Below are 14,215 nucleotides of genomic sequence, written 5' to 3'. Positions count from 1 at the left end.
GAGCCTTATCGTTCCTGTTTGGAAGACGAGCTCCTGTTTCCTTCCCTTCCGGAGTGTGTGAGATAAGGATACAGTCGAGCAGAGCTCATTGAGCGGGAGGATCCGAGCGGAAGATAGGCTGCTCCGAGAGCCGTGCCGCTTCTGCGAACAAGGCGGGCGCGTTGCTCTGAAAAACCGGAGTCTGCTGCGTTCCCAACCAGCATTACTCACTGTCTGAAACTGCGACTTGTGCGAAGGAGTCGGGCCTGATCATTTCTTTTGGAAAACTGGTACGAATTTTGAAGTGAAAACACAAGAACAAAGGAAATAGTTTTTGAGTAGAGTCAGTCTTAAGTTAGCCTTTGACCATTTGATACATTCCACGCTGAAAAGGAAGTTGAAGGGGGGAAAAAAATTTAAAAAAAAAAAAGAAAAAGAAAAAAAAATCAAGGAGGATACTGGTAATGTTTTCCACATTTGAATTTTAATACATGAAACAGGCTATAAAACTTTGGCCAGCTGCAGTAAATAAAGTAGCAGTGGGAGGTATGGGCCGGAAACTTGTACAGAATGTGCTGGTGGGAGTCTCCGTGCCCACCGCACACCTTCGCGCCGCGAGACCGGGGTGAGAGGCTGCGCCGCCGTCCCGCCGCGCTTCCTCCAGGACAGCCGCCGCCGCCGCTGCCTGCTGCACCGCGGACGCGGAGCTGCTGCTCCCTGGGCAAAAATAACGTGAGGCTTGGTCAGATGCCGCCGCCGCCCTCCGCTCTGCTGCTGAAAATGTGAATTAAGTCCCCTGATTTTCATGGAATTAGTCCAGATTTACAGCTGCGTAGCTAAGAGCAAGGTTTTAGTCGCTGCATGGGCTGTTTTCTGCAGCAAGCTTTCTTACGAGGGGCTTCTTATTTTATATTGTCGCTTTTTTATTAATGGCCCGATAAGGAGAGCACGTCAGCTCTACTAATTTTTATTTTTAATTACTAGTTTTTAGCAGGCCCCTGGAATTTGCCGATGCCCCCGTTTCTAATTTCTCCCCCGATATTAGCAACCCGACGCGCGCTGATTCGCGCCGTTCACAAATACGGTGTATATTTGATACCAGTCCAGGACGAGCCTCGGCCCCGCTGCGTCCGTCGCCTCCGCACTGGAAGTGGCCGGATGCTCCCTGGGGAGGGTCGGGAAGCCGCGGGTGAAGCTTGTAGAGCAACCGCAGAACAGCCCTGTGCCCCCATAAAGAAATTTGAGTGAGCTGGCTGCGAAGATGCAGGGATGGCTTGGGAATGAGGACGATGTAGCTTTTGGTCCCAAAGCTGTTCGTGATATCCGTGGGTCTGGAAAGGCCCTTGTGGCAGAAGCTCACACCTTGCGCGTCCGGAGAGAAAGCTCGGGGTTGGGGTCGTTTCCTTGCTCCTTCCCATCTCCATCTCTCAAGGGCATGAGCTGAGCTTGTATTTGCAGCTTTAACTGTGAATTTCCTGGTTTTCAGTAGTTCCTGTTATTCCAGAGGTTGTGTAGATTGCAGGGATTTTATAGTAACATTTTAAATTAAATTGTAGAAAGCAGCATTTAAATGCCAACTTTTACACAGGAGCCTTAGAAGACACATGTTCCTTTTGTAGCAGTGCATGGAGGGATTGATTAAAACCATTATAAAACCCAAACTGGTGTGCATTATTTCCAAGATAGTGCTTAGAAGGCCATGAGCTTGCCTGCATGCTTCACGTGAGGGCCCACAGGAAGAGAGCGTGTTCGTGTATATTTTTTTTACATCCACATTAAATTAACTTATGGAATTTTCCACCCCTAGGAATTAAAGTAGCAGCTCATGAAGTAATTCGGTTATGTCATTCATACATAAACAAAAAGAGTCAAGCAACTTGGCATTATTTAAAAGACAAAATTTGGCTTTTGCTGTTTTTTCTTATTATCTTTCTCTCGTCTTAATTTTTATCACAGTTGTAGCTTTTGCATCTGTTCTTTGTTTTGTTTGACCGTGGCTTTTAGTTAACAGGTATAATATAAATTGGGGGGGGGGGGGGGGGGAAGGACAAAATGACCTTACTGGAATGAAATCTAATGTAGCAAGCACCAGTATAAGATTTTTATACAGCCCCATTTTCTGCCTAATTGGCTGACATTCCTAATGCCGTGCAATTACAGCCTTTATCATATTTTTCGATTATTTTCGAGCTGTAAGGTACATTTCGACCGGGAGAGGAACCACTGGCGGGTGTGTAGATGGCACCTTTCTTTTTTTGCAGGGTACGGTCCCCGCGCGGCGGCCGCCTTCGGGAGAGCCGGGTCCGCCTCTCCGGGTGCAGGTCCCCGGTAATCCGGAGCGCGGCATCCCGGTGGGATGCAGCGGCTGCTGGTCTGCAGCGTGGTCCCTCTCGAACAGTTAAACGGGGAACAGTTAATATTCCTAATCGTGCACTTTAGAGCCCTTTACATCGCCGGATTTAGCCAACGCTTGAAGGAATAATCATCCCTGCTGGAAAGAAATCACGAGGGTTATTGCACTGACTTTGCTTCAATGGCCGCGGCGACCCACTTCTCTCCGTAATAGGTTGCAATTGGTTCATTTCCCTTAAAGTGCTTCCGTAAAGTTCCTTCCGGAGCGCGGGAGAGCTGCCGGTTAGGGGCACGGGAGGGGAGCAGAGCAGAGCGGAGCGGTGGGCGCCGACGCGGGTGGCTCAGGGCGGCGGCACCCGGACGAGCCCGAAACGAGCCGCAAAACTCCGATCGTTGCCGGCCGTTCGTCCGGCAGGGAGCAGGGACCAACCTCCTAATTTTTGCAGCGCTGGAAAAAAGTCTGTTTGGGAAGCTGGCTCTCCACGTCGAGCAAATGCTTAATGCCAAGTCAGACTTCCTTCCGCAGCGCTCGCAGGGTTGGGGCTGAGCGCGGAGCGATGCCGCGGTTCCCGCCGCGGCGCTGGGCTGCCCCGACCTGCCTCTGCTTGAGACGTGGCACTTTCCTTTTTCCCCCTTTTTTTTTTTTTGGTTTCCTCCTCCTTTTTTAATACTGAAGTTCAGCTTTGCCACTTTCAGCTGTGTTTAAATGGCTTTTGCATACGACTGGCTCGCGAAATGCCTTTTCTTAAGATATTTGGAGAGCTGCTTAGTACTCAGCACGACTTTTTTTCTGTAGGAAAAGAAATGAACTTTGCTTTTTTCCTGATTTAATGCCACTCTTAATGTCTTTTTTTTTTTTTTTTATTAAATCCTTTCTTTTGCTTTTGATCTTATTTATAGCTGAGCCACCGGTCATATGGAAACTATTATTGTATAGCATGGAGATGAAAGACTTCAGTGCAGTTAAATAAGAGTGAATAATTTGGACGAATAATACACACATACAGTGAGAGACCATTTGTTTCAAAGTGCCCTGTGCTGTTCCCTTTTTAATATAGCAGTAGAGGTTTATAAGGGCTTTGCACAAATCTGCTTTCTGTCAGACTTATAAATTTTGACAATATTGAACACATGTTAACATGCATCACCTTACAACTTTCTTGCTCATGTTTTTATTTGTCTAATTAGATGACACAAGGTCATCATTTTTAAAAGTCCAAAGCGCGTTGCTTGTTGCATTTGTTCGTTGTATTAGCGAGTTAGGAATAAGCTCTTCCTAACTGTAGCTGGAAACTGCCATCCAGGGAGCATTTGACACTAGTTGTTGGTTTTTCCTTTTTATCTTTGCATTTAGGAAGTTAATAATTTGGATGAAGGCCGCCTCTCAGTATGAGAGGAGTTAACCGTAGGGAAAGGGGTGCAGTGCTCACACCTTCGTCAGAGACCTTTCCCCAGTTTTTACAGCTTATGGCTGCTCCTTACAGGTCACGCGCTTCGGATGCCCATCTGTGAGCAATAACAGAAACATTTGTATGACCGTTTCTTACCACTTCTCAAGATTCACTTCTGGGTCAAATGGTGGCTTTTCTTGCTTCGGAGAATAAAAGGTACCGTCTTCATAGCCACAATGAAGAGATACATAGATAATTCAGGATGGTTCAAAATTAAATGCAGCGCTTCGGGGCTGTCGGGTACAATTGATATTTCATGGGGAGATTACAATTTAAGGACACCAAAACAGTTCACTGTGTCAATAGGTGTCTAATTACCATGCAGCCACATCAACTTTTCTCTTCATGTTTACTGAAGAAACGAGTTTCTCCCTCACCTACCTGCATTGACCTGGGAGCCCGCATGTGCTCTGGCATGCACAAATAGGCGATGCGGCGTAGGTAACCCGTTTCCTTTCTCTGCGTCCTCCTGCCCCCATACTTCGTTTTTGCTTCTAATTATAACTGATGGTTTGGGCAGCTGCTTTTTTGGGAGGAGTATTTGGAAAGCATCATTTTACTCCTCAAGAGGTGACTTACACGTATGCAACAGGGAGCCAGGGAAACTGTCCTCTTGCAGAAAAATGCTTTAATTATTCTGTAAAAAAAGGTGAAGTTAGTGTGTCACATGTCCTTTCCAGGGCCTGCCCCATCATCCACTTTCGAAAGTCACTGCTTTCCCATGCATTTGTGCTTGAAATAACTGAAGAGCGGCTCAGGCCAACAGCCTGCTCTGGAGGCATTTATCTCTGGAGGTAATATTAATAAGAACTGGATAACTGCCAAACTCAATGCTATGCGTTTTGACATTGAGGAAATAAGTGTCTTAAAGACAGCAGAACAGTTAGTTTTTCAAAGAGAAAGAAAAACCCTTTCACTTCTTGGAAACGGCCCAAAACCGTGAATGAATCTTCGTTGCCCATTGGCTGCCGCAGGCTCTAAACGGGGGGGGGTTTCCTTGTCAGGTTTAACGAGGACCCCGTTCGCACGTACCCGCCACGTGTGATGGCCCGCTGGTGGTGGCCGCTCCGTGCCGCGAAGGCCGAGGAAAGACGTTGGGCTGCCTTCTCCCATGGCGCGTTCTGAGCCGGGGATGCGAATGGCGATTTGTAACTTCTGACACGTTCCCGTTCCCTAGCTCTTTAGCAAGGACTAAAATAGGCCTTTATTTGCTGAGTAGCAATACTCAAGTTTGCCATCCATTGGCATCGTTTTCTACTGTAAATATGCTAAAATGGAAATGGAGAAGTGTTGCGTGCCTTCACGTACCCATGTGGACCCGCGGAACGGGTGGATCACCTGGAGGTTTGGTGACTTAACAAAATGCAGCTATTCCCCACTTCGTGCTCCTTACGGAATATATTTCTGAAAGTCTTAGCTTCTTTTGTGTGTCTGTATTGATTACAGATACACATCTGTCGCAGGAAATGCTGAATATTTAAGAATTAATTTTAAAGTAGTTTTTAAAACCACTTCCCATCCATGGTGACTACATAGATTGTATAGATAACCTGAAATGCATACGAATTAGCATAGCCTGAAAAGCCTCTCATTTATACTGAATGTCTGTTACTGTGTATACAAATTAAAGTGCAAACTTAGGAGAAGACAAGGTCCAGCCTTCTTTCAGCTCTCAAAGTTTTCAAAATGCCATAAAAGACTAACACAAATACAAATTCAAACAGTGGCCAGGTTTTCCTGCTCTCTGCCAACCTAGTATGTAAATGCCTCCAAAGAGACCTACAAAGTCCCGTAGACTGATTTTGATCATTGCTTACTCCCTGTCCGTGGGATCATCCTTCTCTGTACTTGTATTTTTTTGTCTTCCAGAGGCTTTTTTAGCCTTTAATAGCCAGAATAACCCAAGATTAGGGCTTCTCATGGTTTTTCCCCTTGCCTGAATTACCTCAAGCCCACTGTACTTTGCACAGGAGCATGCACGTGTGTGCTTGCACGTGTACATGCATGTGGGAGATTATGATTTCAAAGAGGAGGTAAAGACAGAGAAGCACACCCCAACCTTAGAGCCCATCTATACCTCCAGTGCCTGTTTTGGGGGTCGGGTTTTTGTTGTTTTTTTCCCCTCCAATCTGCTGAGTGTTGCAGTAGGGGGCTGTTTAAAGAGATGGAAATAAATAAAATATTACTAGAACTTCAAAGTGAGTTTGATTCTCTAAAGATAAGTATTATTTATACATCTACACTCCTGGGCTAGGGGGAATGATTCATATCTTCACTCTACCTCCGGGCGAAACTGTTGTTTATATAATAGACAAAACACCGGCATGGCTTGCTGGTTAGGGAGGAGCAGAAAATACAGCATTTTTGTACCGTCCCTTATCGTCCGCGAGCGTTTCCCAGCCCTTCCAAGCGGGGCTGGTGGTACCAGGGTTCGCTCCGGACTCACCGGACATCTGCGTGGTCGTGCGTAGCGGTGGCCTGGTGGAGGAGGTTGTAGCCCCTGGTCCTCTCACCGCGATGGTGGCTGGTGGTGTGTTGGCATGCAGCTCATCAGACCGAGCACCGTGAGGCTGCAGTGCTTCTAGTGGGTGTGTTGGCTTAATTTTGCTTTTTCCACTGGTGCAATGAAATTTCATTGACAGAAATGCTTAGAACAACCAGGTTTTCTTCTTCTTGAGAAGATCAGACCCAACACCAGGGCCTTGTCTGGCTCCTCATCTCCATCATGATACCTGGTAACTCACGTGGGCATTTTCAGCTGAGCTTGGCAGCGTGGTCGTGGTCCTAAAGGTACTGAGCTCCTGGTGGTGTTGTGAAAACAGCTGATCGTGTTTAAAAGAGAAAAGTAAATGAGCAGCCCATTTTCAGGGAAAGTCTGAGGGCAAACTTACCCATAATAGCCATCAGTTGCACACGCACAAACAGACCTGTAGCCTGATGGAGCTTGTAGTTGGCAGACTTCTGTATCTCCAAAAATATATTGTTTAAGCATAAAAAATTATATCTAAGTGATTTTGCTACCTGAATCTTCTTGCAAGTGATTGTAATTGTAGAAATAAATTATCCAGAGAAATAAGCTCTGGAGCGACAGTTGCATTACGGCATTTTTGTAGGGAGAGTTAGAAAGGATCCACGTTCTGGAGCAAAACTGTGTCCGCTGCAGCGCACAAAGGGCTGTGGGTGAAGCAAATTCCCCAGCCTGAAGTTAGATCACATCTAAGCAGAAAACCTTACTCCCACTCACCGAGAGGGAAAAATGTCTTGCTCAAAATAAATCACGGTGGATAGGAACTGGTTTTTCCCTAGTTTAAGGATGGCCATAGGACAGATTTGTTCACTAAACAAGCTTGAAATTTGCCATTTTTCAGGAAAAAAATGGTAGTTACAAATCTCAACAAACAAGATTTGTAATGTTGTAGGTTGTAAAAGAGAAAATACGGACTGGTAGTATTTAGCATTCAGTTGTGATTATCTTCCAGATCTCTTGAGAAACGACAGGAAGAGAAGTGTGAGGAAAGTTTTTATTATTGGAACCCATTTTAAAAATGTAATTAAAACCTTATGTCAGTAGTATTATCTTTTTTGCATCCGAGTTCAACGTCTCAGTTTAAAAATCTTGAAAATCATTAGCTTTCAGTTGTTTTTACCACCTCAGCTTTTGTGCAGGATGAAACAAGAGAGATGAGAGCTCAGGCCAAATAACCCAGATATCCAGGAACTTGAAGATTGTCCATCTTCAAGCTGGGCCACCCAACGAGAGGCATCTCCTGTGGCCCTCTACGGAGGTGGCTGGTCTCCCAAGTCCCCTGCACGGTCGCAGGAGGTGGTGGGCGTCTCCTGAAGGCGCAGGAGCGAGACGGGGCGTTCCCAGTCCCCTTCCAGAGGGGTCTGTCTGTCCTTCTGCGCTGGTTCTGGAAGGAGCCCAGGGAGACGCGCAGGAAAAGGGAGGGACTCGGGGAGAGATGTTACATCTGAGAAAGTCCCCTGACAACTTCCAGTTGCTCTCAGGAGTTCTGCTTGAGGAGTAGTGGTTGTTTCCCAAACAGAAGTGGTATCATATGTTTCTTTGTCTTCATCTACCTCAAAATTTGATGGTTTTCATCCTTCATAGTATTGTAGAAAAACTTAGATTGGAAGGGACTTCTGGAGGTCATCTGGATGAAACCCCTGCTCAAAGTGGGACAGCTTTGAAGTCAGATCCAACTTCGAAGTTAGATCAGGTTGCCCAGGGTCATATCCAGTTGAGCTGAATATCTCTGAGGGTGCAGAAGGAAAGCCTGTTTCACTGGTATTTTTTCCTTTGTAGATGATGCTAAATAATACTTCTCAGAAGAATGTCATCATGATTTTCATTACGTTTTATCATTTGAATCTTTGAGATTTAAGGAAGTAGAACTGCAGAGCTCTAAACATATCTCTGAACAGCTATTCTTTCTTACAACCAAATAATGTTAGTTCCAGTCTTTTCTTAGTATGTCATGTTTTTAAAATTAAAGTGTCTCAACAAGGAGAGAGTTTTTGTCTCTCCTGTTTTACACTTGCTTTTGGTTATTTGCGTTTTGTCTAGTAGTAAAAGATTTTCTCAAGTTCCCTTTGGCAGGATTCCCTTTTATCTTTCTTACTGCGGTCTTGACTCGCTGCTAACAATTATACTATATTATCTTGTAAGTCTGATTAGAAACATTCCTCAATCTTTTTATCTGCACAAGTACTTATGATAACTTTTTGAGAATAAAGAGAGATTTACAGTTCTCTGCTGAGTTTATCCTCTATGGAAGCACACTTTCCTTGAGTGTTATGGGAGACGTACACCTGAGAAAGTCCAGAACGAGCACTAAATTTTACGTAGACGTATTGTATATACCACTCACAGCACCGATCGTCAGCGAGTCGTGTCTGAAATGCAGAAACCCGAGCGGCAGCTCTCCGCCATTCCCCTGTTATCCACTCTGGGCGTTTTTATTTCAAAGCCTACTGCAACTTCTGACAGTTCGGCTCTTCAGACACTCAACTCTCCTCCGTGGTCTCTTTTATTTAACGCCGTGACGACCCCGATTCGCGAAGCGTGCCTGTGAGCAAGGTGCATGGAAGTGGCGGCTGTATTTCCGTTGTGCCCGCGCTGTCAGTGAGATGATGGCGTTACCAGAGCGTTTAATAAAGCCTTCGTCGGTGCATTGCCCGGCGCCGTGGCGTTGGCCGGGCGGGCGCCCCTGCGGGTTTGCAGCTCTGCGGTTAGCGAAATGCAGCGGGCGCTGATTTGGGGGGGGGGGGGGGCTCCGCGCTTTGCAAAAGGCAGGTGACGTTTTGCTGCGCTTGCCCTGGGTAGGGGCTGCGTGTGGCACATGCTGCTCTAGCTGCCGCTGTCAGAGGCTTAGCTGGCATTGCGGGGAAGAAATGGCAGGCCTGAGAATCTCATCCCCCGAAATGAAAGTCGAATGCCAAATTGAAATTCCTGCAGGATTTCCGCTAGCAATGGGGGAATTGAGAAGCCCACAATTAAGCATATGGGCATTAAGATAATTGTCAGATCTGTTGGCGGACATGATAGAAGACAGATGGGTGCGGATCAGCGCGCTCCGCTGCAGCACCCCGGGAGACGCTTTGACGTTTTACCTGCCTGAGCTCCTCTGCCGGGCTCGTTGCTCGCCGAGCGCCTCGGCGTCTTCCTCCCTTCCCCGGCGCCGAGCGCGGGCGCCGCGGTCCGTCTGCGCCCTCTAGCGCAGCGCGGCGGGGAAGGAGCCGCCGGCGGGGACCCCCCACCCCGCGCCGGGGCGACCCTCACCGTGGCCTCTCTCCTGCAGGTCGGCGCCCACCGCGAGGACGGCGTCAGTCTGCGCGGCAGCCACTCGCTCGTGCCAAACCAGGTCCCGGTCCCCCAGCTGCCCGTCCAGTCCGCCACCTCCCCGGACCTCAACCCACCCCAGGATCCCTACAGGGGTGAGTAACGGGGGGGGTCTGGGGGCAGAGCCCGCCGGGGGTTGTCCGCTCATCCCGCTCGCCTTTCGGAAGCGCTCCGACTGTTAGAGGTGCACGAGCGACCAGTCTCCGGGCGGGGAGGTCTGATACCGGGATTGCCGCGAGCAGCAGGTAGAAAGCATCACGCAGGTGCGACGCTGTCTGAACCTGGAGGCCAGCTAGGGTTTATCTTCCCTCCTAGAGCCTGATAGTCTCGCAGTTAAAATGTGGGAAGAAGAATCCCTGATTTCTATTATGATGTCTCACAAGGTCTTGCTCATTCTTGGCAGCTAAGGTATTTTGATTATTTTATGGCAGTGACATATTAAAGATTTTTTTTTAACATGAAGGAAAAGCTATCCAGTGGTTGAAGAGGACTAGCAGCTAGGCGTCCCGTGTCCTCTTCCATGGTCAGCTACTGGCCGGCAATGTGAGGCCAGACGAGATCACAAGCTCGCTGCCCGTTTTGTAAAATGCCGATAATCTTATCGGCTAACAGGTCGTGAATGCGCAGAGCTCTCTCAGATGTAGGGATGAAATTTGCTATAGGAGTTCAAAGCCTTACTTTCTTCCTAAATCCTTGCGTGCAGAAGCTGGGGATGATGGTTAATGCTTGCACTGGGTCCTCGGTCAGAGCACAAGACGTGTGGTTTCTGTGATTACAGTTCTCAGTGCAGTTTAGCTGATGTTTTGTAGACGGTGAGCCCCCGTCTCTTCCAAAAGATTACGGAGGAGAATTAAACCTCAAAGCCGCAGCTGAGAACCGCTTTCAGCAGCTGCGTCCTCTGCACTTCCCCCTGCGGCCATCGGCGGGGCCCGCGCTGCTGAGAGCGGCAGGCAGCGGCACCGGCCCTCCTGCGGGCACCGTTTGCGGAGGACGCAGACCAAATTGGTGCAAACTCTTGCTGAAGCGTTGCCTTACGGCTCACCCGTGTGCTTCCTCCTAGGCATGCCAACCGGACTGCAAGGGCAGAGCGTCTCTTCAGGTAGCTCCGAAATCAAGTCCGATGACGAGGGAGATGAAAACCTCCAGGACACAAAGTCTTCTGAGGACAAGAAACTAGAGGATGACAAGAAGGATATCAAATCAATTACTAGGTCAAGATCTAGGTAACAGTATATAATAGTGTCGCTTCATTTAATTCCTTTACTGGATTTCGATGAAGTGAACAGAACAGGAAGAAACTATGAGTTTTTTTCCTGGCAGGTAAAACCACAGCCTAAGTGGAACATAATGATTATTCTGGCAGTACTAAGTACATTTCTGATACTTGTACTCCAGGACTTCCTCAAATTTGGACAATTCACAGATTTGGACACTGAGCAAGTTCTCCTCAATCTGTAAAGAAATTGCATTACCCTAAAATGGATTTATTAGGCTGTTATTCCTCTCTGCCTATGCTTGCAAACTGGAATACAGTATATATTTCCACCTTTTCAAAATGTGCCTAAGAGTTGATCACATCTACACCTGAACTAACAAACTGTATTCTTTTCTTTTGCCTTTGAAATAAATTCGTTACAGCCGATCCTCAATTTCTGTAAATCTCTGGAGTTCCTAGGATCAATTGGAGGATTTAGTGGCCTTGTTATAGCAGCTAAGGATTTGGCCCCTTCTGTATCTTCTGGAAGAAGATGGGCCTTCTGTTGTATCCAAGTCCTAGGAACGGCAGTAGATTTCTCTCTTCCTTGGAGATGGTGGTGGCTGTGAAATGCATGAATGTTTTTGGACTGCCAGGGGGACAAAGTTTGCTCTGCATATTCTTTAAAAGTTTTTGGAAGGTACTAGTGAAGTCACAGTTGGGTTTTATCATCCAGGAACTCATGTCCTTGGTGAACCTGAGTGATGTCCATGGACACTGCAAACACTCACCACCTGAACGAAGGACGGGCTTTTCTGCTGTCCTTCTTGGCCTGAATTTCACTTCTCTGACCTGAATTTCACCTTAGGACCTGAGGTGGAGCTCAGGAGTGCAGATACCTTTCATCCTCAGTTGAGTCCCAAACTACATAACAAAAATGCCAAGAAAGCTGAAATCCAGGCACAATCCTGCTTCGTTTTCTGGGGTGTTTTTAAAAACCGACTGGAAATTTAATTCTGCCTTTTCTCCTTCCACCCCTGGTTCTCTGTATAAAAATAGAGACAAGATAAGAAACATCTGAGTTGTGCTGTGCAGACATTTTCCTCCAGAGAAAAGGCTGAGACTTCAGAACTCGCAGGCCTGCACTCACTGATTTTTAAAACGTTAATTACATTCACGTCTCTTATGATTGGAGAAAATATATGACACTTGAGACTGTCTCTCAATAAATGTGTTGAAATAACCATATGTATAAGTGAGGCTTTCATGTCCATGTATGATATGGTAAGAAGAAAGCACCTTTACGCTGATGTAAGCTGATCGTAGTTCTAGTTAATTTAACAAATATGGTGTCACTTATGCATATTTATATGTGCTTTGAAGCTTTTGTAGGCTAACATTTTTGCTTTTAACATGCTTGCAGCTTTAAAAGGTTACTCCTGATATTTAGTTATATGTCTACGTTCATGTTGTTAGGGCTGCTGAAAATTTATTACTGTATTTGCATAACCAATTCAAATTATATAGTGCCAGTGACTCACTAGTTAATATGTTTTCAATTTAAAATCATCACTTTGTCTGGATGGAAAGCAGTTTTGCTGCAGAAAGGAGGTGGAAGTTAAGTGTAGGGCTCTTTGCAGCTGTAAATTACTCCTGTGGCTGTTTGCCCGCGGGCGTTTCGCTGCCCCGTGCTCTGTGTGGGCGCTTCCCAGGGCAGCTCTGGTGGCTTTCCACGGCCGTCCCCGCGGAGAGCGGTGGGTCCCCTCACCCTCGCAGTCCTGAGGGTGGAGAATGTTTGTTCTGAAACCGGTGTGACAGTCTGCTAAAGGGGACGTATGCACATGCACGGCTGTCCTCCTGGCTTAGAAACTTAATTGATGCGGTCCCAGCGTCCATGAGATTTGCCTGCTAACGTCCTTAATGGAAGAAGCCCAAACAGCAGGGATAAAAGCATAAAGCCCGTGGGTCTCCAGAGTGAACCCAGAGGCAACAAGGACGGTGGGAAAAATGCTACTAGCTGCCAATATGCTCTTTGGAATGGAGGGTAAAAATAACCGTAGGTTGCTGCGTGATCCTGTTCTGCCCTGGTCTTGCAGCTGTACGAGAGCCTTTACATGCGCACTGTAGCTTCCCTATATTTTAGTATTTTCATTTTGACCTCCCTCCCAGTCCTCGTCTGTGTCGCCTAGGACAGTCTTCTGAGGCCTCCTTTATCCAAAGGACCATATACAATAGCTATAGGATTTGAGCTAAATAGATCTCCTAGTCACAATGTTTCTGTTTGTTACAGAAGAATATTGAATATTAGGAGTGTCTGGAATGCTGTTTATTTTAATTCAAAATGGACACGCTCCATCGTTGTTCAGAACAAGGTGGAATTCAGAGAATATGTCATGACATATTTGTCGTGATTAAAATTTTGCAGCACTGGCCATGAAAAAATATTTAATAAAAAAAAAAAGCTACATTTTTGCTTCTTTTAAATATCAGAAGTGAAGCTGTCCTGCCTTGCAGATTGTAAAGCTTCATTACAAACCCAGGAGTTTTACTCAGTGCAAAATTTAAGGGCAGTGAATTTTACACAGAGGTTTGGCAGAAGAAAAGCGGCAAGTTAGAATTACTCAGAAGGTATCTGGTCGTGAATTGCAGCTGTGCTTTTGGGTGAAGTCTGTTTAAAATCTTTGCATCGCTTGTTTTCCACATCATTAGAAAATGATGTATTCCTTTTGTTTCCCAGCAATAACGACGACGAAGACCTGACACCCGAGCAGAAGGCCGAGAGAGAAAAGGAGAGGAGAATGGCCAACAACGCTCGCGAGCGCCTGCGCGTGCGCGACATCAACGAGGCTTTCAAGGAGTTGGGCCGGATGGTGCAACTCCATCTGAAGAGCGACAAGCCCCAGACCAAGCTCCTGATTTTACACCAGGCTGTGGCTGTCATCCTCAGCTTAGAGCAGCAAGTCAGAGGTCAGTGTCCCAGCCGGGCTCCTCAAATTCCTCCTGGTTTGCGGCCGTACGAAACACACCTTTGTGAATTTGGAAACGCCTGGCTGGTGGCCCCCTATCCCAAGGAGAGAGGCGAGCCCTAAGCTCTCGCGCTGGAAGGTAGCTGGGCACCTTGCCCGTGCTGAGGGCACCCAAGGTTGATGAGGTCCCATGGCTGTTGGAGATGAGTTTTTCCCAGCCCTTCCCTTCGTATTAATCCATCAGTCCAGGGAGGGAGGGAGGCAATGCTAACACTTGGTGTCCGGGCTGCTCTCATGGCATGCAAGACACCGCCGGAGCCCTAGATGGGGCCGAGGAGGGTCTGAGAAACGCCTCCTCCTCCCCACGCAGAAGCTTGCGCCATGGCGCGGCTGCTGCTGGGCTCTTGGAGGGGCGAAGAGGCCGACTTGC

General features: G+C 47.1%; 1 protein-coding gene across 12 annotated transcripts in view; it reads left to right on the top strand.

Moving 5' to 3' along the window:
• Positions 1 to 14,215, top strand: part of TCF4 (transcription factor 4) — a 216,969-nt gene that overhangs the window by 197,114 nt on the left and 5,640 nt on the right. For 10 of the 12 annotated variants that reach the window (XR_010886998.1, XM_067316317.1, XM_067316316.1 and 7 more), the window contains 3 exons: positions 9,584 to 9,719; positions 10,685 to 10,847; positions 13,557 to 13,786. Coding sequence is in view for 11 of the 12 variants with exons in the window: in XM_067316317.1 (XP_067172418.1) it covers positions 9,584 to 9,719; positions 10,685 to 10,847; positions 13,557 to 13,786 (529 nt within the window). In the remaining variant the exon portion in view is untranslated. The remainder of the gene's footprint in view (positions 1 to 9,583; positions 9,720 to 10,684; positions 10,848 to 13,556; positions 13,787 to 14,215) is intronic. The other 2 variants (XM_067316314.1, XM_067316313.1) reach the window with 1 other exon arrangement.

The sequence above is a fragment of the Apteryx mantelli genome, chromosome Z (assembly GCF_036417845.1).
Source record: "Apteryx mantelli isolate bAptMan1 chromosome Z, bAptMan1.hap1, whole genome shotgun sequence".
In the NCBI taxonomy this organism is placed as follows: Eukaryota; Metazoa; Chordata; class Aves; order Apterygiformes; family Apterygidae; genus Apteryx; species Apteryx mantelli.
This window is presented reverse-complemented; position numbering and strand designations above follow the sequence as displayed.